Raw genomic sequence first — 23,664 nt, 5'->3', positions numbered from 1 at the left:
TGTGAAGGCCTTAGGAGGAGAAAAAGTGGAATACAAGTGATACAATAGTAGCAAGGAGAATACTGTCATTTACAACTGGTTAAATAGAAATGAGGTGGGGGATGAGACAGATGAGGGAGTAAGAGGGAGGGTTAACTAAAACTCAGGAGACAGAAAAACCCACATGGAAACCCATAACTTAAGAGCTGGAGGACAGGGAGAAGTGCTCTAAAATATTCTTTTTGATATGACATGACTACAGCATTCATGAAGTCACAGCAGCCATAATTAACTTCATAAGACCAACATAAGATTTGGTTCTTCTACATTCCATCAAGGACAGGGGAGGAGCTTGTGAAGCCCTACTCCTCCCACTCCTCCCAACTATTGGCAGTTGATGGCCACTGTGGAAGATGCATTTTCTTCAGTGGTGTAGCTAGTAGATGGCTGCCTATGCTCTAGTAAATAAACTTTTAGCCATATTCATGTAAGTAACCCTAATTAAGCTGAAAAAATACACATGAAAGCAGGAGGGATATTTGTTGGATAGAAGTGCTTTAACAGAAATAAGAGGGTAATTAGAATAATAGAAGATGCATATGATCAAAATATATATGCATGAAATTGTCAAAGAGTAAATTTTAAAAATGAATTTATCTCATTTTGAAGTAGATGGAGGGGGGAAGTGGGTGAAAGAGGGGGTGGGGAATCAGGTGTGAGGAGAGCAAGATGCAGGGTAGGCTGGGAGAAAGGAAATCTGTGTGGTGGGGCATTTCTGGGATACAATAGGCTCCCACGACTCTATGAGGGTGACCCTGACTGAGACTCCTAGCAGCAGGGGAGTCTCTCTCCACCTCCTGTAGCCACGCAGGAGTGCCAGTTGGAGGGAGGTTGACAACAACCCACCCACAAAACTTGACCTCAAAATTGTCCTGCCTACAATTACTGTAAGAGTAAATATAGAGTAGAGATTGAGGGAATGGCCAACAAGTGACTGTCCTAACTAGAGACCCAGCCCATGCGAGAGAGCCAACTATTAATCATACTATTAATGTCACTATTAATGATACTCTGCTGTGCTTAAAGACAGGAATATAGCATAACTGTCTTCTGAGAGGCTTCACCCAGCAACTGAGAGAAACAGATATAAAGACCCACAACCAAACAATAGGCAGAACTCAGGGAGTACTTTGGAAGAGGGGGAAAGGATTGAGGGAGCCGGATGGGTTAAGGGCACCACAAGAAGCCCTACAGAGTAAACTAACCTGGGCCCATAGGGGCTCACAGAGACTGAAACATCAGTCAAAGAGCATGCATAGCCTGGACCTCGCCCCCTACACATATGTAGCAGATAAGCAGTTTGGTCATCATGTGGGTCTGTCTCTAACTCTGTTGCCTACAAAAGTAGGATCCCTTTCCCCTAGCTGGGCTGCCTAGCCTGGCCTCATGGGGGAGGATGTACTTAGGCTTGATATGACCTGATGTGCTGGTACCCTTGGGGGGGAACTCCCTTTTTCCTGAGAAAAGGGGAGGCTGGTAGAGGAGGGGTTTTAAGGGTGAGGCTGGGAGGGGAGGAGGGAGGAGGTGTGAAGGTGGGGTTGGGAGGAGAGGAGGGAGCAGGTCTTTGAACAGGCTGTAAAGTGAATAAATAAATAAATAAATAATGAAAAAGCCAAGCATAGTGGCACATGCTTGTAGTTCCAGCACTAGAAGAGGCAGGCAGATCTCTGTGAGTTCAAGGCCACCTTGGTTCAGGACAGTAAAGGCTACACAGAGAAACCCTGTCTAGAAAAAAATTTAAATATTTTAAAAAATAATGAAAAGTAAAACGGGTCACTAAAAATAGATCATACATTTAAATGTAAAGTGTAAAACTTAAAATTCTGTTTTAAAATATAAAATTCTTAAAAGAAGCACAGAAGAAAATCTTTGGGATGGATATAGGATTAAGTGAAAAATTCACAGATTTGATACTAAAAGCACAATTTAAAAGAAAAAAAAATGACCTCAAGTAAAAACTTTACTTTCTAAAAGACTAAAAATGAAGAAAGGAAATTTACATCTATATTAAGCTGTAAGTAAATGAAAACCATATTTTATTGAGGCAGAAGCTCTCTATATAGCTTTCTCTGCAACTCCTGTAACTTGATATGTAGATCTAGCTTGAACTCCTAGAGATCTGCCTGTTCTGCTAAAATTAAAAATGTGTACCACCTTCCTGGGGAAAAAAAACCCCACATATTTGGCATAGGACTCATATCGTAATTGTATAAACAGTTCTGAAGACTCAATTTTAATAAAATAAGAAAGCTATTGAGGTGGCTCAATGATTAAAAGCATTTTTCACCAAGCCTCATGAGAGAACTGATTGCTAAAAATTATTCTCTGACCTCCACGCACAAGTGTGTGTGGCTATCTTCCCCAAGAAAACCCCCCAAAATGAATCAGAAAATGATCAAATATCATGAAGGTACATTTCACTTAAGAGGATTAGGTCCTATACAGAAGCCAGTCTTTCAGTCACTTCATGTTGTGGGGCCAAATAAGGCTGTTTTTATTTAATAACCCAAAACATTAACTGAATTAATTTAAACTTTGAGTTAGGGTCTCATTATACCAGGCTGGCTTTGAATTCTTGCTTCCCATACTGTGTGCACCAGCATGGCATGTAATTTGAAAACACATATGAAAGCACAGAAATGTATTCTTTTTCAACATTCTATATATCATGTCACAAAGATTTAAGGTGGCCTACAAAGTTCAAAAAGTAAAAACTACAGGACTGTTTAACTCCTGGAAAATGTTAATTACTAAGAGTAGCAGGTACAATAAGCAATTGTGATTGATAACAGGTGTTTCAAACATAAAGCTTAAATCCTATAACTGACCCACCAAATATTGTTGATTAGTATTTAAAATCAAAGGTACAAACTCCAGTGGCTGGGGAGATAAATTTGTTGGTAAAGTGCCTGCTTTAAAAACACAAGGACGTGTGTTTGATTAACAGAACCCTTATTAAAAAAAAAAGCAAACAAAAAGAAGCCAGGCATGCTTATGTGTTCTTGTTATCCCAGCACTGGGGAAGTGTATCACTAGGGTTTACTGGTCATCCAGCCTACACGGAAAATTCCAGATCACACAGACACTCTGCCTTAAAAAAAGAAAAATTAAGGCTTCTTCTTCTACGTAGCCTGAGATGTTTTATGAAAATGGTTCCTTATTCACTTGGCCTAGAAAACTCTACAAAATCATGTAAATTAAGAGGGTCAAATCTTTGTGTTCCCTTTAAGAGTATCCTTGAAACTGTCTAGATCATCAAGGGCATGCACATCAGAAAAGTCACTAAGTATCTGAAAGATGTCACTTTTTTGTTTTGTGTTTTTGTTTTGTTTTTGAGACAGGGTTTCTCTATGTAGCCTTGGCTGCCCTGGAACTCACTCTGTAGACCAGGCTGTCCTTGAACTTATAGATATCAGCCTGCTTCTGCCTCCCAACTGCTGGGATTAAAGCCATGAGCCACCACCAAGAAGTATTGTGTTAAAAAAGAAAAGAAGTATTGTGTGCTTTTCAGTTGTTATAATAGTGGAATAAGTAGGTGAGCCCAGGCCAAAATAGTGGGGCTGGGCACAGGATAATGCTCAAAAAAAAATATATATATATATAGTAATGTTGATCTTAAGGATTTAGTTGTACAATCTGTAGTCATTGAACATATACAAGTGAACAAAGTACCTAAGATACATACAAGTACCTAAATGGGTTATTGAACTTACAGAGTTCATGGTCTTACTAACTCATACATGAATGCCCTCTGTCACTAAGAGATGATCTTCATTAAGAAAGAAAAGGCTGTTTTTAAGCCAGAATAAAAAGGTATCCCTGAAGAAACATAAACATTTATGGTATGGGAATAAATTCAACATAAAATAAATAAAAATCAAATCAAAGTTTATTTTTAAAAATAAAGATGCATGACACCTGAGGAATGAAATCCAAGATTGTCCCCGAACTCCACATGCTTGTAGATACACACACACATACTTCTATTAAATTAAGGAAATATGATTAACATATCCCATAAAAATTATTCCCAAAGTGTCACCCATAGACTATCAGTATAAACAATGTGTAAGGAATGGCTAGAAATTCTTAGCTGAGTATACTGTTTGATGTCTGGAATCCCAGCACAGAAAGTGGCAAAGAACTACATGATAATATCCTATATCAACAAAAATAAAACAAACTTAAGCCTCACACTTCAGATATATTGAATCAAAAGCTCTGAGGATATGGTTTAAAAGTGATTTTTTTTTTTTAAATTTAGGATTTCATATATGTAGATGTGTCTGGTCTGGAACTTGCTATGTGGACTAGGCTGGACTTGAACTTGAGATGTGTTTGCCTGCTTCTACTTCACAAATGCTGGGATTAAAGGTATGTACCACCATGCCCTCAGCAAGAAGTCTCTTTTAACAAATCCTTCAGGAACCTTTGCTAAAGAAAAACATATACTACAGAATAAGTCTTATTTGACATCTTCTAAGAAATTGAAAATACAGTCTATCTAGCAAGACCAACAAGTTCTGAATTTCATTAGGGAATTTAATATGATCAATAACTTAGTAGCTTACCTTGATAAATTAAAATTAAGGGCTTTATAAGATAAGCAAAAAACTATGGGAAACAGAAGGAATTTAATACAAATCACAACATTTAAAATGGTAAATATCCTAAACTATCAGAGCAAATATTGGAGCATTGGAAGGCCTCATATGAATTAAAGGATATGTGTTTAACTGTGAGAGGAACCTAACTTAGTCTCCCAATTTTCTCTTCTTAAACCATCCTAACTTTATTGTAGTACATGAGACATACTCCATGTAACCCCAAAAATTAAACACACATTCATAAAGTACATTTCATAGACTGACTAAACATCAAGACCAAATATCAATTAAGGTGTTTCAATAATTCTTAGAGTGTTAATGGAACATGTAGCACCACAGTTGTTTTATACATATATACCTGTATGAAAAGAATTTCAAGTCTTTGAAGAGAAAAAGCAGAAATAAAACAATACTGGACAATAAAAGAATTTCTGGAGGTATCTCCATCTCTGATTTGAAGCTGTACTATAGAGCAATAAAAAATTCATGGTATTGTCATAACAGGTTGATCAATGAAATCGAATTAAAGACCCAGAAATAAATCCATACACCTATGGACACTTGATTTTTAACAAAGAAGCCAAAATTATATGATAGAAGAAAGAAAGAATCTTCAACAAATTGTGCTGGTCTTAGATGTCTGCATGTAGAATGCAAATAGATTCATATCTATCACCCTACACAAAATTCAAGTCCAAGTGGGTCAAAGATCTCAACATAAAACCAGATACACTAAACTTGATAGAAGAAAAAGTGAGGAATAGCCTCGAATGTGTTGGCACAGGAGACAACTTCTTAAACAGAACACCAATAGTGCAGGCACTAAGATCAGCAATAAATGAATGGGACTCCATGAAACTGAAAAGTTTCTGTACAGCAAAGGACACAGCCAAAGGACAAAATGACAGCCTATAGAATAGGAAAAGATCTTCACCAACTCCATATTTTACAGAGGTCTGATACCCAAAAATATATAAAGAACTCAAGAAACTAGACATCAACAAACCAAATAATCCAATTAAAAATGGACTGTAGATCTAAAGAGAATTCTCAACAAAGGAATCTCTAATGGCTAGGAAGCAGTTAAAAGAAATGTTCAACATCTTTAGCCTTCAGGGAAATGCAAATCAAAATGACTCTGGGATTCCATCTTACACCTGTCAGAATGGCTATGATCAGAAACACGAGTAACATGCTTGCAAGGATGCAGAGCAAGGGGAACACTCCTCCATTGCTAGTGGGAGCAAAAACTTGTACAGCCACTTTGGAAAACAATATGGAGGTTTCTTGGGAAACTGCGAATTGATCTATCTCAAGATCCATCTATACCACGCCTAAGTATATACCCAAAGGACATTGCATCATGCCATAAGCACACCTGCTCAACTAAGCTCATAGCAGCTGGAAACTGGAAACAACCTAGACGTCCCTCAACTGAAGAACAGATAAAGAAAATGTACATTTTCACAACGGAGTATTACTCATCTGTGAAAAACATCATGAAATTTCGAACTAGATCACCTTGAGTGAGGCAACCAAGACTCAGAATATAAGTGGATATTAGCCATAAAGAAAAGGATACAATCCATAGACCCAGAGAAACTAAGTGAAAAGGAGGGCTCAAGGCAGGAATGCATGAATCTCTCTAGTAAAGGGGAATAGAATAGATATCATGGGTGGACTGGGGTTGGGTGGGGATGAAAACAGGAGGGATCAGGTGGGAGGAAGACAGAGGGAGAAAGTACTGGGAGAGACAACTGGACTTGGGGGTCATTTCTGGGATGAGCTAGAAAGCTAGTGCAATGGAAACTCCCAGAAATCTATGAGGGTGACCCTAGATAAGGCTCCTAGCAATGGAGGATACAGAACCATGTTCTACAACCAAACAAGAGTTCCAGTGGAGGTATTGGGACACCAACCTAGCCACAATACCTTCGACCTACAAGTTGTGCTGTGGTAGAGATGATGCATAAATTGCTGGAGTGGACAACCAATGACTGGTCCAGCTTGAGACCCATGCCATGAAAGGACACCCACCCCTGACACTGCCTGGAGGGTCAGGAACCAGAGGCTGGATAGCCTAGAAACTTAGGATAGAACCAAACATGACTGGGGGGAAATCAATAAAATGTTTCATAATGACATTCTGCTATATCGATAGACAGGACCCTAGCATAATCATCATCGGAGAAACTTTACCTAGCAACTGATATAAATAGATGCTGAGACCCACAGCTAAACATTAGGCCAAACTTGGGGAATACTGCAGAAAAGAGGGAGGAATGATTGTAGGAGCCAGAAGGGACAAGGATACTACAAGAAAACTCATAGAAATAACTAAACTGGACTCAGAAGGGTTCAGAGCCTGAATCGTCAACAAGGGAGCTTACACGGGACTGATCTAGGTCTTCTGCACATGTGTTATAGTTGTATAGCTTGGTCTTCATGTGGGACTCCTAACAGTGGAAGCAGGGACTGTCTCTGACTCTGTTGTCTGTCTTTCCTTTCTTCCTACTGGGTCTCCTCATCTAGCCCTAATAAAAGAAGAGGTGTCTAGTCTTACTGCAATTTGATATGCCATGGCTAGTTGATATCCATGGAAGGCCTGCCCTTTTTCTAAAGAGAAATGGAAGAGTGGATATGTGGGGGAGAGGCAAGGTGGTGAGAGGGACTGGGAGGAGAGAAGGGAGGGTAAATTGTGGTCAGGTTGTAATAAAAATAAAATGAAAAATGAGAACAAAAACATGAAAATATGAGTTTTTATTTCATTCATCATGTTCTTCTTTTTAGGTGTTGGGAGGTGGCAAAAGCAAGTGAATCTTAGAATGTGTGTTAAATAAGAAAGGATTTGGAAGATTTCCTTAGCAGAGTATGGGCTACCTGGGCCTGCATTCCTAGAAGTGATCAATAAGCACTTCTAGAACATACATAGGATATATCAACCTGGTAATAGGAACAGAGAAGTTAAGAGTGTTTATCTCTATTCTTTAAGACCCTAACATATATTGGGCATGGTGGCATATGCTTGTGATTCCAGTACTCAGAGGGTTGAAGCAGAAGCATAGTAGTTTAAGATTATTTTGTGCTATATAGCGAGTTAAAGGCCTGACTAATCAATACAGTGAGACTCTATTTAAAACAAACAAACAAACAAAAAAAACCCCAAAATAAAACAAATCAAAACAAAAACACAAACCCTAATTCAGTAGCAGAAACAAATGTACAATTTAGATCTGTACTTTCTCATAGTAAGCAGCAGGTTCTACCAGCCCTGGAGTTGTGTCTTCTATTTATTCATTCTTACATTCCCTCAAACTTAGAGGGAACATCTTACTTCATGTTAGACTTGTTTTAGACTAACACCAAAACCAGTAGGACAAAATGTTTTATAAAACCATTTTTGAAGTGTTTACTACCTGAAGTGTTTACTAGTTCCTCTGGAATCAAAACTCTTTTCCATAAAAATTTACAAGTTGTTTCTACCTTAAGTTTTTAAGTCTTTAAAATGAAGGTCATGTAGTTTTTGTTTTGGAAGCTGTATGTTTTGGCTACTTATTAGTACTATCACTGAGGTTCCATTTATATTGAAACAATTTCCTATGGAAAAGTTATATCTGCAAAGACTAATAATGGCTGAGTCAGATATGAAAATCTTAGAGTCTAAGGCCTTTTCCTAATTTAAGTTGGACTTCAAAGCATTTCATCTTATAAATCTCTTAGATAAATAAGCTAGAATTTATTGATTAATCATGACCTGGTATAACTGTGAGTTAGGTTAACTCTGTATGTTAGAAATGTATAGCTTCTCCTAAGTTTCTACCCAAGAAGTACATAGAAAACCAAGAGAGCTCTTTCCTTAAGTCAAAGTTGTAAACATGCCAATACCTGAGAGAAGGTGTTGGAACACAATCTGGATTGGCAGGTACTTGAACACCTTTTTCCCATTCTTCCTTCCATGTGTCAGTAAAGAGGTAATAACTGTCTGGATTAACATGATGAGAGTCAGGAATTTTCATGGCACTGATGAGGTCCTTTCGGAATACCTGGAGAGATACATTGCATATACTTTAAAATTGCTATGAAACTGATAATATTTAATATCTTTTTTAAAAAAAGAAAAGATCATCCCTTCTCACCATCTATTTCCAATAAGAGAAACATCTCCTAATTCCTAAGTGGGTAGGCCAATTTCTGTTTGAGAAGATTTGACCTATTGAAAGGGAAGCCAGCACTTCTGGAAAGAGACCATCCAGCATTACTACTACTACTTGAATTTAAATAAACAATATTCCAACTGATCTTTTTTTCTTTTTAAATAAAAGAAACAATCCTCAGCTCTCTTAAAGTAACAAATACCTGCTGAAAACTTACAATTATTTAGGCATTTACCTCATTTAAAATTTTACTTAGAAATAATTATATATATATATGAAACATTATAAAATGTACAGTATTCTTATATATCTTTCAAGTTTGACATATTATTAACATCTTAAATGACATTGGAAATTGCTCTAATTTTTGTTTGTTTTCTTTTGAGACAAGGTCTCATTTCATAGCCGTGGCTATTGCTATGTTAACCAGGTTGGTCTCAAACTAAGAAATCCTCCTGCCTCTGGCTCTCAGTGCTGGGACTAAAGCCATGCACCACCATACCTGGCCTCAAAATAAATCCATCTAAACTAGAAATATTTTGATTTAGTTTTGAAACAAGATCTCTATGTAGCTTAGGTTGTTCTAGAACTTGCAGAAATCCTCCTGCATCAGCCTCACAAATGCTGGAATTACAAGCTTGAATTGCTATACTGGACCCTAAACCAAGAAATTAACATAATGATACACCACTACTTAATCTAAAGACTTCATTCAATTTTCACCAATATTTTTAGTCTTTTTCTGTTCTGGAGTTCAATCTAGAATCCTGTATACCTCCTTGGTATCTTCTAATTTGTGACAACTTCTCAATCTTTCCTTGTCTCCCATGACTGACAGAAATTATGCTATGTTCTTATTTTATTTTATCAGGGATGTATAATGTTAAATGTCTTGTTTACTGGTGATAAATTTGACTACTCAGTTCAAACGTATTTTGTTAGATTTCTTCAGCTAGTGTCTTACTGGTTTCCATTGCTGTTAGCTTAGTATATTTTCATTATGTAATATTCTCAAATTGTAAACAGTTGCTTATTTCCTATTAATGAAAATTATTGATGTTTTATAAACATATTTGATCTTATTCTGTATATGTACTTTTAAGGCACTTGAGAAGGTATATTCTTTATTGTCTGTAGTACCAAAATACACACTTTGAGAGATACTAGTGAGATATACCTTAGTGGTCTAAGATAAATGTGTCTACATTTCTATAAGATCAAGGAAAGAGACACATCAAACAATTTTAGTCTTTAACACTTATCAAGTCTCTTAAAGGAGAATGTCAAACTCCTCTGTAACATGAAGTTTACATAGTTTATGACCCAATAAAACATTGAATTCTCAGGAGGCTGCAGTTATGTTTAAGCTGTGATAATTTTTATAAAGCATAGGGCCAAATTATCACATAATCACATGGTACCATTTATATGAAAAAGAGCTCACCTCATTTCTACTTTATAGAGACAAGATAAAATGTTTGTTGCTTTCACTTGGGAAAGATTTTTAGGGCACTGCATGGAAGAAATCTACAAAGGTGGTCAGGTGGCACAAAAACATGATCTTACTAAGAATACTGGCAAACTAAAATTAATTGGGTTGATATACAGGGAGAAAGCTAAGGCTACAAGAAACAAAAATCAGTGGTTTATTATATAATGTTTCATATAAGTGGATAAAAGACCACACACATATCATTTATCATGTTTCACAAAGAGCTCAGTGTTCTAAGTGATTAGCATGAGAGAATGAATCATCATTTTGATGAATACTGCAATACATTTTTGTAAACTATTAGAGTGCCTTTAATTAGCCAGTGGTTAAGTAGCAGTGACAGTTTATAACTAAAGTCTTTGGGGAAAGATAATACTGTGGTAAATCTTATCTTAGATTAGGAAAAGACAACTAGAGCTAAATATTTGACAATTGCTCCAAATACTTCATTATTTTTTAAGTTATGTTCTGTTAGAAAAGGATTTAGTTATTATTATGTACATGAGTGTTTGCCTACATATATGTATATACACCATGTGCCAGGTTCCCACAGAGGAGAAAAGGGCATCAGATTCCTTGAAACTCTTGAGTTACAGGTGGCTGTGAGCTGCTATGTGCATGATAGGAACTGAACCCAGTTCCCCTATAAGAACAGTAAGTGCTGAGTCATCTCTCCAGCCCTCTTTATAAAACATATCAAGTGATTACAAAGTCACACAAAAAAGTCCAGGGTACAATAGAAAATTAGTTGTCAAACTAAGAACTGGGAATAAGAAAAGACAATTAATAGGCACCAACACTAAGATGACAAGAATGTTAGAATTACTGAACAAGAATTTTCAGGCATCCATGATAATTATACTTCAGTACAAAATTACAAACAACAAAATATCAACAAAGAAAAGATAAGCAAATAGAAATCTCAGAATGGAATAATACAATAATACAATAACCAGGACTGGAAATATGGCTTGGTGGTTCAATGCTTCTGTAGCATTGTTGAGGCCTTAGTTTCAATTACTACAACTGCTTTAAACACATACACACACAAGAAAAAAATTGTGAATGAAAGAAATCACAGGATCTCAGGGCACACAGTAGAGCACAGTAAGGAAAATGAGCTCTTAAAAAGCAACACACATGCAATTTTTAAATCACAAAAGAGAAGAAGAAATAAAGTAGAGCTTAAGAAATAGTGAAAAAATAATGGTAACAGTTTCCCCAAACTTGGCAGAAGATATAAATCTCAGATTCAGGATCTCAAAAAGAATAAATAAAAAGAAATCCATAGAGTTAGAGACATGGTTCCAGGGTTAAAAACACTTGTTGCTCTTGCAGAGGACCCAAGTTTGTTTCTCAGCACAGGCGGTACATGACTGTCCATACCATAGGATTTGACACATTACTTTTACATTTCCATGGTATAATCAATCAGCAAAATAAACAAAATGATAACAGATATCATCAAACATAAAATAAATGAAGTCAAATAGTCTTTTCTGACAAAAGGACTCTAATTAGAAATCAGTAGACACACCAAATAAAATAAAAACTTGAAAAGGAAATTAAATATGAAAATTAATAGAATACAGCTAAAATAGTATTTAAAAGGAAACATATAGCACTAAAAGTTACACATTGAAAAAAAAAGAGGCTTGGAAATATAGCTCAGTGGCAGACTCAAGACATTGGGTTTGATCTTCAACACTACAAGCAAAATATGTTTCATTAATAACTGAAACAAGGGCTCAGTTGTAGAGCATTTGCCTAATAGCTAAGTAACCATGTCAAAAAAATCTAGAATAAAATAAACCTGAGGAAAATACTATGAATAAGAATTGAAACTGATGGAACTGAAGAGAAAAACTAGAGATGATTTTACTGATATAATGAAACAATTTCAAAAACACAAAATTATGTAATTACGTAGGATAACAACTTAAAATATAAAGTAGGGTGGGGATGTAGATCAAAACTATAGTGCTTTCACAGCATGTGTGAGGCCCTAGATCTAATGCGTCTAAAAGAAAGCCCTAAAATATAAAGTAAATATATATATATGCTTATGTTGAAATAAGGTATATATATATATGTATATATACATATTACATATACATATGTAGCTATTTTTAAGATAGGGAGAAGACATAAATCTGTAAAGAATATTATCAAATATATTATTAACTAACTCAATCAAGAAGTGAATCCTTGCCTAACATCATCCCTGTATTTTAGTATGCCAGTCGTAATGACTAGTGAAGAAAAAAGGAATATTATACTGGAGAAACCTCATATTAACCAAATGGTAATCCCCTTGATACAATGTGACAAGAAGGGCTCTTTATTTTATTATAGTGTTCTTCCAAACCTTAATTATAGTCTAATCATAAGACAAACCCACAAATTCACACTGGAGAAAAGTCTACTGAACACTCAACAGTATTCTTAAGTTTTTTTAAGATTTATTTATTATATTCTATATGTATGAATGCTTTGTGTGTGTGTGTGTGTGTGTGTGTGTGCGTGTGTGCATGTGTGTAAGATATATGTGCCTATATATGTGTATCTATATGTGTGTATATATATGTTTACTATATATATGTGTATATATATGTGTGTATCTATATGTGTACTATATATATGTGTATATATATATGTGTATATATATGTGTACTATATATGTGTAAGATATATGTGTCTAATGCCTGAGGAAGGCAGAAGGTGTCAGATGCCCTGGAAGTGGAATTACAGATGGTTCTGAGCTGCATGTGGATGCACAGAATTGAACCTAGATCCTCTAGAAGGAATGCCAGTGTTCTTAACTGCTGAGCTATCTTTCAAGTCCCTTTCACTTCTGTTTTTGTATATTATATTCCCTAAGTTTTTCCTGTATGGTAGACACTTGTAAAAATACTGTGACATTCTACCAACCTCACAAAGATCTCTGTCCAAGTGACCTCTGAGGAAGGGAGAAATATTCTCTGCTGGATACACTTAAAAAGTAATCCCCATCAGTTACTTAATTTCTGCTGGAATGAGTGGAACCTAGACTTGTTTCTAGCTATAAACTATGGAACAGGTTTTAGATGATAAAGCTGGGTGGTTTTTTGTTTGTTTTTAAAAACATCAATGTCACACTGTCACATAAAAATTTCATTTTAGCATATGGGAGAGAAAGATTCTCTTTCCTGTCCCTGAGAAAGTAGCCATGTTGTGAGAAAAGGCCAGATGGCAGGAAACTATAAAATCTTTTAGGAACTGAGTGATGTCAAAAGACTGTAGGAAAACAGGAATGTTGAGTCTTTCAGCTTCAAGGAAAGGAATTTTGCTCATAACTTGAAAGTGAATTCTTCTCTAATCCCCATGAGAACATCCCAGTGAGCACAGTGGTTGCAGCCCTGAAAGACTCTAGTCAAACTCAGTATAGATTCCTGACCCAAAGAAACTGAGATAATAAATGTATGCAGTTTTAAGCCACTAATCTTGTGATTATTTGCAATGCAGAAACAGATAATTAATGCACTCTCTTTTTCTTTTCTACTTAAGAATTTCACTTATAGTGAAAATGAAGATACAGGGTCAATTTCTAACAATATAATTTCCACCAAGGAAAGTCTGTATGACCCACTAAACGCAAATATAATCCTAGTAGGTTGATGCTCTTGGAGCAGATGCCCAGCATCAGAGAATTTATCTATTTTTTTTTTTCTGGGCTAGTAGTATTTCAAAAACTGTTAGGGCTCAGTCTTTCCGTTCTCCACTATCTCCCACCCTCTAATGTAACTATTTTCAACATTAGGCTACAAGATTTTGGGATCCTTCACACATAATCTAGCTCTTTTTAATTTCCTGGCTAGCAAAGGACTACAGTAATCTTCAAATGAAATAAGTGTAAAAATTACCATTCTCATGAAGGAGAAAAGACAAAAAAATCTCTCTTGGAAAATTAAGCATAATCATCAGAATGAGCCTATAAATCTGGGTATTATAAGTATGGTTACATTTTTAAGTGTAAAATTGAGTATCTGATCTCACCTCAGCAGATTTCTTATGTTCCTTGGCATCTTTTGACTTCTTCTTATACATTGAGCCAGAAGTAAAAGAGGTGGAAGGACCTGCAAAAGATAATTAGAAAAAAAAATACTGAAAATAGTACCCATTCCTTTAACTAAATGCTAACTAACTAACTAGATATGAAAGATATGATAAAAGCCCACAGAGATCTTATACTACTGAAGAAAGTATTCAACTGTACCCAAGAGAGTCTCAATGGAGTTTAACATTTATTAGTGACAACTCAGATTATAAAAGCCTTAACAATGGCTATGAAGATTCAACTTCATGTAATATTATGGAATAACCCAAGTCATGTTCTGCCTGGAGAAAAAGATCTACTAAGAAAAAAAAATAGAAAAGAAAAAAGAAAGAGAAAAAGAAAGAAGGAAGGAAGGAAGGAAGGAAGGAAGGAAGGAAGGAAGGAAAGCCACCATAGAAAAACTAGACTGTGAGACAAATATCTGTCAGTACTTCCCTAAAGGCTATTGTTAAGGCTTTAAACAAACCAATGGTTTGAACCACAATTAAACATTTAGTACCTTAGTTAAAATCTAAGTCAGGATCTACAGTTTATATTTTCTTTTTATTTATTTATTTTTCTTTATTAATTACACTTTATTCACTTTGTATCACCCCCTGTGGTTCTCTCCCTCCTCCTGCCCCAATCCCTCCCTTCTTCCACCCTCTGCATGCATGCCCCTCCCCAAGTCCACTGATAGGGGAGGACTTCTTTTCCTTCCTTCTGATCCTAGTCAATTAGGTCTCATCAGGAGTGGCTGCATTCTCTTCTTCTGTGGCCTGGTAATGCTGCTTCCCCCTCAGGGGAGGTAATTAAAGAGCAGGCCAATCAGTTCATGTCAGAGACAGTCCCTGTTCCTATTACAATGGAACCCACTTGGATACTGAACTGCCATGGGCTACATCTGTGCAGGGGTCTTAGGTTATCTCCATGCATAGTCCTTGGTTGGAATATCAGTCTCAGGAAAGACCCCTGTGCTCAGATTTTTTGGTTCTGTTGCTCTCCTTGTGGAGTTCCTGTTCTCTCCAGATCTTACTGTTTCCCACTTTCCTAAAATTCCCTGCACTCTGTCCAAAAGTTGCCCATAAGTCTCAGCATCTGCATTGATAGTCTGCAGGGCCGAGCTTTTCAGAGGTCCTCTGTGTCAGGCTCCTGACTTGTTCCCTCTTTTCTCCTTCTTCTGATGTCTAGCCTCTTTGCTTTTCTGGATAGTAACTGAGCAAGAGTCCTCCCTCTTGATTAGTTTCTTTAGGTGTACAGATTTCAGTAGGTTTATCCTATATTATGTCTATATGAGTGAGTATATACCGTGTGCATCTTTCTGCTTCTGGGATAGCTCATTCAGGCTGGAGAGGTTGTGGAGAAAGGGGAACCCTCCTCCACTGCTGGTAGGAATGTAAACTTGTACAACCACTCTGGAAAGCAATCTGGCGCTTTCTCAGACAACTAGGAATAGTGCTTCCTCAAGATCCAGCTATACCACTCCTAGGCATATATCTAAAAGATTCTCAAGTACACAATAAAGACATTTGCTCAACCATATTTGTAATAGCCAGAAGCTGGAAACAGGCCAGATGCCCCTCAGTGGAGGAATGGATGCACAAATTGTGGTATATCTACACAATGGAATATTACTCAGCAATAAAAAACAAGAAAATAATGAAATTTGCATGTAAATGGTGGGATCTACAGTTTATATTTTCAATAATTTTTTCTTTCTTTTTAGAGACATTCTGTTAAAATATTGGTAGATCCAGCTTTTGTTATAAGTAAATTTTAGGTAAAAATCAAAGTGCTATACTCAAAACAAATTCTTCTGTTTAATTTATACAATTCTGTTAAAATTAAAAAAGTAAAAAGTGTATCCTGACCTTTCCTTCTCAGAAATAACTCAACTGTTGAAAGAAGCATGAAATAACTTATTCTGAAGTAAAAAAAAAAAAAAAAAAAATCCTCAAGGGGCACATTTACACAGGGCTACTAGCTGGTTCTACTCACATTCATCTGAACTGTCACTGGTGCTGACGGGTCTATGACGTTTCATCATGGTGCATCCTGGGAAAGAGAACAACACTGAGTAAAATGATCAATATGCACTTGTCCTAGAGGCCAGTTAACATTGTCCCACATTGAGAGGCTGACAACCAAAGAACTGCTATGAATTTAAAAACAGCCTAAATTATAAGAGTGAGACCATCTCAACAAACCAAAATAAAACAATAGAAGCAAACAAAATAAAAACAAAGGACAGTATCCCTTAGGGCCCAGAGTAGCAACAACAGGTAAACTTTAGAAAGTGATTGGTTTACATCAAATACACCCTCATATGACCAAGAGTAATGGGAAAAGAATACTACTAAATCCTACAATAAAAATATCCAAACCTACAGATGTTGAGTGGTACTGCTGGCTAAAATCAAATAAGGAGGTCAAGCTGGGTTATTGACAGTCAGAGACACCAATAAGAACATGAAAAGAAACAGCAGAAAAGAAGATATAGCTTTCAGGGTCCTAGGTTGAAAGGCACAGATGCCTGAAAAGTAGCTGTCTGAAGAAAGTGAAATACACTTCATGTTTAAGAGAATGACTACATAGCTTTTCTTCTTGGCCCCTTTCCTTGTTCTCATTTTCAAAATAAGAAACCGAATCTAAAATATTTCAACATACACATAAGCTTTTTCTTTTCTTTCTTTTTTTTTTTAAGTTCCAATATTGTGACACTTTGGACTACATCTTCCAATGCTTCAAATGTCCTTCCCTGAGTGTTGCCAAGAACAGATTAAAAGAGTCTATCTTTCTGGTAACACACTCACACAAGTTAAGGAAGACACAAATCTGGTACACTAAAAAACAGGAATAGAAGAGAGAAAAGACAAGACCTCCAACTCCAAGGCCCAGAAAATATTTTCAACAAAATTATAGAAGAAAATTTCCCCAACCTAAAGAAAGAGATGCCTATAGACATATAGTAGCTTACAGAACACCAAATAGATTGGACCAGAAAAAAAAAAATCCTTCCACCACATAATAATCAAAACACTACATGTACAGAACAAAGAAAGAATATTAAAAGCTGCAGGAAAAAATGCTAAGTAACATATAAAAAAGAAGACCTATTAGGATTATACACAACAGAGACCCTAAAAGCCACAAGGGCATGGGCTTCTTGGATTCTCTAAGAGATCACAGATGATAGCCCAGACTACTACACCCAGAAAAGCATTCAATCTCCACAGATGGAGAAAACAAGCTATGCCATGACAAAACCATATTAAAGCAATATATATCCACAAATTCAGCCCTACAGATCATACTAGAAAGAAAACTCCAACTGATAGAGATAAAATACACCCCAAAAAACCACAGGAAATAACCCCACACCAGCAAAACCAAAAGAATCTCTCTCGCGCTCCTTCCCTCCCCCACAAAAATAACAGGAATAAACAATCATTAGTCATTAATATCTCTTTCTCAACATCAATAGAATCTATTTCACAATAAAAAGACAAAGACTAACAGAATGATATGAAAACAGGACCCAGCATACTACTGCACACAAGAAATACCCCTCAGCAACAGAGATAAACATTACCTCAGAGTAAAGGACTGAAAATAGATTTCTAAGCAAATGGACCCAAGAAGCAAGCTGGAATAGCCATTTTAATATCTAATGAAATAGACTTTCAACCAAACTTAATCAGAAGAAAAGGGGAAGGACACTTCATTCATGAAAAAAAAAAAAAAAACAAAAAAAAAAAACAAATCCAACAAGATGACACCTCAATTCTGAGCATCTATGCCCCATATGCAAGGGCAAGAAACATTTCCAAAGCTTAAATCACAGAGAACCCCACACATTATTAGTGGGAAACTATGACACAAACACTTAATAAGGTCATGGCAGTACACACCTGTAATCACAGCACTAAGGAGGCAGAAGCGGGCAGCTCTCTGTTGGTTTGAGGCCAGTCTGGTCTACAAAGCAAGTCCCAGGACAGTTTATACTCTATGGTAAGGCATTACCTTCAAAGAAAAAGCAATTTGAAACAGGGCTTCTCTGTATAACAGCCCTGGCAGTCCTAGAACCCATTTTGTAGACCAGAAGACAGTAGCCTTGAACTCAGAGAGACCCACCTGCTTCTGCCTTCCGAGTACTAGGATTAAAGACGAGCACTACCACACCAGGCCCAATATTTTGATTTTATAACTATCTGTGCTGAGACTTACTTCACACAAAGACAAAATAAACAATGTTCGGAACATTTCAGAAATTGTTGAAAATCTGTCCTAATATCAAGCCAAAATTCATTTAATATTTTTATGTGAAATTAAAGCCAATAACTCAAAAAGCATTTTTTTAAAAAAATGTAGCCCTAAACCCTGGCCTAGAACTTTATGTAGACCAGGCTGACATAGAAAGCAATAAGATCTACCTGTAGTATTGGGATTAAAGCAGTGTGCTACCACACCTGGCTTTAAGTAGACATTAAAAAATTAAAAAAAGATTTATCAATTTTTATGTGTCTGTGTCTACATGAGATTATGTATATCATATGCATGCAAGAGACTTGTAGACATCAAAAAATGGTGTTGGATCTTTTGGAATAGGAATTACAAGTGTTTATGAATTGTCATGTGGGTGCAGATAACTGAGCCCAGGTCCTCTGCAAGAGTGCTCCTAACTGCTGAGGCATTTCTCCAGTCCTATAAAACAGCAGCATCACATATTCCAACACAATGTTATCTAAATACATGCTAACTTGATACCGCCATCCCAAAGAATGATAGTAGAAATACGGTGAAAAGTCTTTGCTTGCTATGTTTCTATAAAAGCAGGAAACTGTTTAATAACAGTTAAACATATATATATATATATATATATATATATATATATATATAAAACATCTGAACATCAGGCAGAGTTAACTGGCATTGCATGGTATGACAGCAAAACCAATGTAAAATGTACATGCCATGTATTTAAAACCAAGGCAGCTGTGAAATCATGTGAGGTAACACAGGAGAGTACTGTGTTACAGCACAGAATCATCTGATTCATTATGTACTTGATTTTGAATCAAGTTTGTCACTGAATGTTCAGAAACGTTTTATTATTTCCAAACTTTTCATGATTCTCATATTCAGCCATGGGATTCCTCCCCCATATGGGGACATGACCTACAGCTTAAGAGACTATGATCTAGCATATATAATCTAGCATATATATATATATATACATATATACAAAGAATCAGCCACCCCTTATAAATGAGCCAATCGATAAATGGGCAAATAAAATAAACATACGGGGCTAGAGAGATGGCTTAGTGGTGAAGAGCACTGGCTGCTCTTCCAAAGGTCCTGAATTCAATTCCCAGCAACCACATGGTGGCTCACAATCATCTATAATGGGATCTGATGTTCTCTCTTCTGTTATGCAGGCATACATGCAAATAGAGTGCTCATACGTATAAGTAAATATTAAAAAAACACACTTTCAATTCTCAAAATTAGTACAAAGAGTCAATAACTGTGAAAAAGTGTTTAATGTTCATAACCATCAGGAAAGAAATTAAAACTACACTGAAACTGAGAAGTGGTGATACACACCTGTAATTTCACTTGGGAGGTAGAGGCAAAAAAAAAAAGAGGAATTTACAAGGCCAGCTACAAAGCAAGTTCCTGCCTCAGGTAAATAACCCAGCAACCAAGCAAAACCACTGAAGTTTTACTTCACTCCAGTCAGAATAGTTATCATCAAGAAACAAGAAATGGTAAAAATGTGGGAACTAGGGGTGGACCGAGAAACTTTATCCTATACATTGTTGTAAATTAGTGCAGCCAACATGGAAATTAGTATATGGACAATCCTCAAAAAACTAAAAGCAGAACTACCACATGACCCTGTCATACCACCCCTGAGAATATACACAAAGGAACCTAAACCAGCATATCACACATCTATATTTACTGTGGTACTATTCATAATAGTTAAAATGTGAAATCAGTATAGATACCAGTCAATAGATAAATGAATAAAGAAAATGCAGTGTGTGTATACAAAACAGTTTTATTCATCCACAAATTATGAAATTACATTATTTACAGGAAAATGGATGGAAGTAGAGATCATATTAAGTGAAATAAGCCAGATCAGAAAGACAAATACTGTGTTTTCTCTCATATCTAAAATGTAGGTTTAAATATATATGTGTATATGTATATACACATACAAATTTGTGTGTATGTGACATGAAAGTAAAGGAGGATCTATTTAGAAAGAGGAAGAAGACTAGCAAAAAAGAGAATGGAGGACAAAAGGAAGCAATAGAGTGAATATGATCCAAGTATATGATATATTCGAACAAAAATGTCATGAAACTCATGGCTTTGTCCAATTAATATCTGTTAATAACTTTTAAAAAGAGAATCATAGGAGAAAAAAAATCAGACATAGAAGACGAAGCATAGGCTCCTTACATTCAGAATTCTTAGAATTTCACAGCATGATTTGCCAAAGAAAAAAATCTGCCCTCATCAAAATGAAAAGCTTTTGCTCTGAGTGAAACCATGCCTCAGAAACAAACAAAACAAATAAAAACCAAAGTTCTTTGGTGGGGAGACTGAAACATTATAAAATGTATGCATTTTGATGGTTTCACAATGTGTAAATATGCTCTTCTCTATGGAGTTGTACACTTAAAATAGATGAATTGTATGGCATGTTACTTATTCCTTGATAAAGCCAAGATAACTTAAAATTACCATAACATTTCACCAATGAAAACTGTTTTTGTTGTCTCAAGAATAGCAACAGAAAAAATTATCTGTTGAATAGTCTTCAAGTGACGACCTCATGAGGTAAGAGAAGACAACACATTCTTATTCTCTAAATCTTTAGCTTTAGAAAACAAAGGAAACTCAAAATGATTTTTTTTTCTATTGAATTCTACTATGAGATTACTTTTTCCTTAAATTTTGCCCACATTTATACTAACATCCACCACTTGACTTAAAGTAATCATCAGAATGAGTATTAGGAAGTTACTTTTATACAGGTGTTAGTAAAAATGCCAAGCACAGACTAATACTGTGTTAAGAGAGGGCACTTATTTCCCTAACCATAAAAAAGAGTACAATGAAACAGAAAAACCAAAGACAAAGGAGGAAGACATGTTTCTCCCTAGACTTATAGAAAAGGGAAACAAGTTTAGAGAGGACTATGAAGATAGGTAGTACAGGCCTAAAGTTATCAAGGAATTCTGACTCACAGTTTCAACTGCACTGAAGTGCCAGTGAATGTAGACATGCTAAATTACCCACAGGTCAAGAACCCTTCACAGTTACTGCAGCTCTTGGTTAAGAACCCCACCTTATCATCAGTGGCAGAGCTCTCTTCTCTGTCCTTCACCTGCTGCAACACTCAGAGGAGAGCAGGCCCTGGGGGTGAGAGTGTGGAAGATCTGGCCCTGCTTCTTGTCTGCTATGTGGTGGAAATGGCGAGGCAGAGTACCTCTCCCCTTTCCTCTTCCACTTGCCTTTTCCACTAGCGTCCCCAACAGGATCATGAGAGCAGGCCCTCCCCTGGGCAGCACATTAGAGCTGACCCTGAAGACAGGGATTTGGCGAGACAGCCCTCCCTTGACAGTAATGGCAGGCAGGAGAGCTGGCTCCCGGGGTCCTGAGAATGGGAGAACTGGCCATGTCCCTCACTGGCTGCAACACTCAGGAGAGTGGGCCTTGCACCTTACCGGGCAGCAGGGTAGAGCTGGCCCTGGTTGTGGGGGTTACTGGTGAGCCAGCCCCATGGACATAAGAGCAGGAAAACTGGTGGGCTGACCAGCTCAGATACCTCTCAGGTCCAGATCCAGGGCGTTGAATTGGCCCACCCCAACATCTACCACATTGATGAACTGCTGGAGTGCATGAAGGGCCCTATCCTACAGATGCAGAGCTACAGGATCTCCATGACACAGGGCAACAACAGGATATCGAAGGGGAGTCCCAGTGAGGTTCCAATATCAATAGAGTAGCAGAAGCCAGAGGCCTTGTACCAGACCAATGAGTCACTACAATAAACATTTGCAAGCAAAGAAATGTGGACAAAAGTGTATAATGTGGGACACATTGTGACACGCTACAGCTTCTACAATGAGGTACTTTTCCTCTGTTAGAGGGGAGTTTACAAGGGTGGAGGGTGAGTACAAGGGGAGGGGAAGGTGAGTGGGACTGGGGTGCATGAAGTGAAATTCACAAAGAACCAATAAAAAGTTAAAAAACAAAAACAAACAAACAAACAAACAAACAAGCACTTTAACAATGATTCTAGATGTTGACTACCTGCTCTGGCAATCACGAAAATCCAAATTCTAGAGGCATAGATTTAATCATACTTGTGATTCAAGTGAATAAAAAATGTCATATCATAGTAGATAAATTCCAGAATATAAACATCAAAGGCACCATGCAGTTGGGAACAACTGTAAGAAAGTGCTTCTTTCTTTAGATGCAGGCTGAAAACTTGCCAATAGATTTTAGATTATGACATCCCCATTGTAGCTCTTCAGCCTCTCTCCCCTCTTGGGACAGTTAGAACCCATAGAAAAATGAAGCCATTTATAAATATAAAAAATGATCTATTAATCACTTTTACTTCAATGTATCATTCAATGACCATAAGGAATGAAAATGCACGATAAAAATGGTTTGTGCAAACAAAGAGGAAAGAATGGTTGGGATATAAATGCAGGGAACTGGTTGAGATGAAATGCTATATAGTCTTGTTGTTGCAATAAAAAACGGGAGCAATGAAAACCAACTTTTCATTTCATGCATGGTTGCCATTCAACCCTACCTCTTCAGAACTTGTTTCAGTTTTATGTTTTTACTTTAACCAAGATTTTATGTTTAAAAAGACAACTTATGTGATCAGAAATTTTCTTAGCCCATTTAATAACAGTTCACAACCATTAATATTTTTAGAAATTAACAGCTGTGCTAGTTGATTTTTTTCCTGTTCAGCCTCAAATATAAAACTATATTAAGTACAATGAAAATAATGAACTTGAATGAATGAATGTAGTTTGGTAATCTGTTGTTTTGAGAGAGTTTGATATAATCCATGCTACTTTCTACCTTACACGATTGGCCTATGAGCTCTTGTCTCTATCTCCCATAGTATCTTTATCTGGAGATAAAGTCTCATTATATGCACCCCAGATAGGACTCAAACTTGAGATTCTCTTACCTCAGTCTCATGAGTGCTGGGATAACAGGCATGTACCATCACACTTGACC

The 23,664-nt window shown here is 36.5% G+C and overlaps 1 protein-coding gene across 2 annotated transcripts in view; it reads right to left on the bottom strand.

Annotated features, from left to right (window-relative positions):
• Nucleotides 1-23,664, bottom strand: part of Jade3 (jade family PHD finger 3) — a 145,386-nt gene that overhangs the window by 45,992 nt on the left and 75,730 nt on the right. For both annotated transcript variants that reach the window (XM_060374452.1, XM_060374453.1), the window contains 3 exons: nt 16,366-16,422; nt 14,328-14,407; nt 8,532-8,689 (listed from right to left, as the gene is read on the bottom strand). In XM_060374452.1, coding sequence (XP_060230435.1) covers nt 8,532-8,689; nt 14,328-14,407; nt 16,366-16,414 — 287 coding nt within the window. In that variant the 5' untranslated portion in view covers nt 16,415-16,422. The remainder of the gene's footprint in view (nt 1-8,531; nt 8,690-14,327; nt 14,408-16,365; nt 16,423-23,664) is intronic.

This window comes from Meriones unguiculatus, chromosome X, assembly GCF_030254825.1.
Source record: "Meriones unguiculatus strain TT.TT164.6M chromosome X, Bangor_MerUng_6.1, whole genome shotgun sequence".
Lineage (NCBI taxonomy): Eukaryota > Metazoa > Chordata > Mammalia > Rodentia > Muridae > Meriones > Meriones unguiculatus.
The sequence above is the reverse complement of the archived record's forward strand: the minus strand, read 5'-3'. Positions and strand labels throughout refer to the sequence as shown.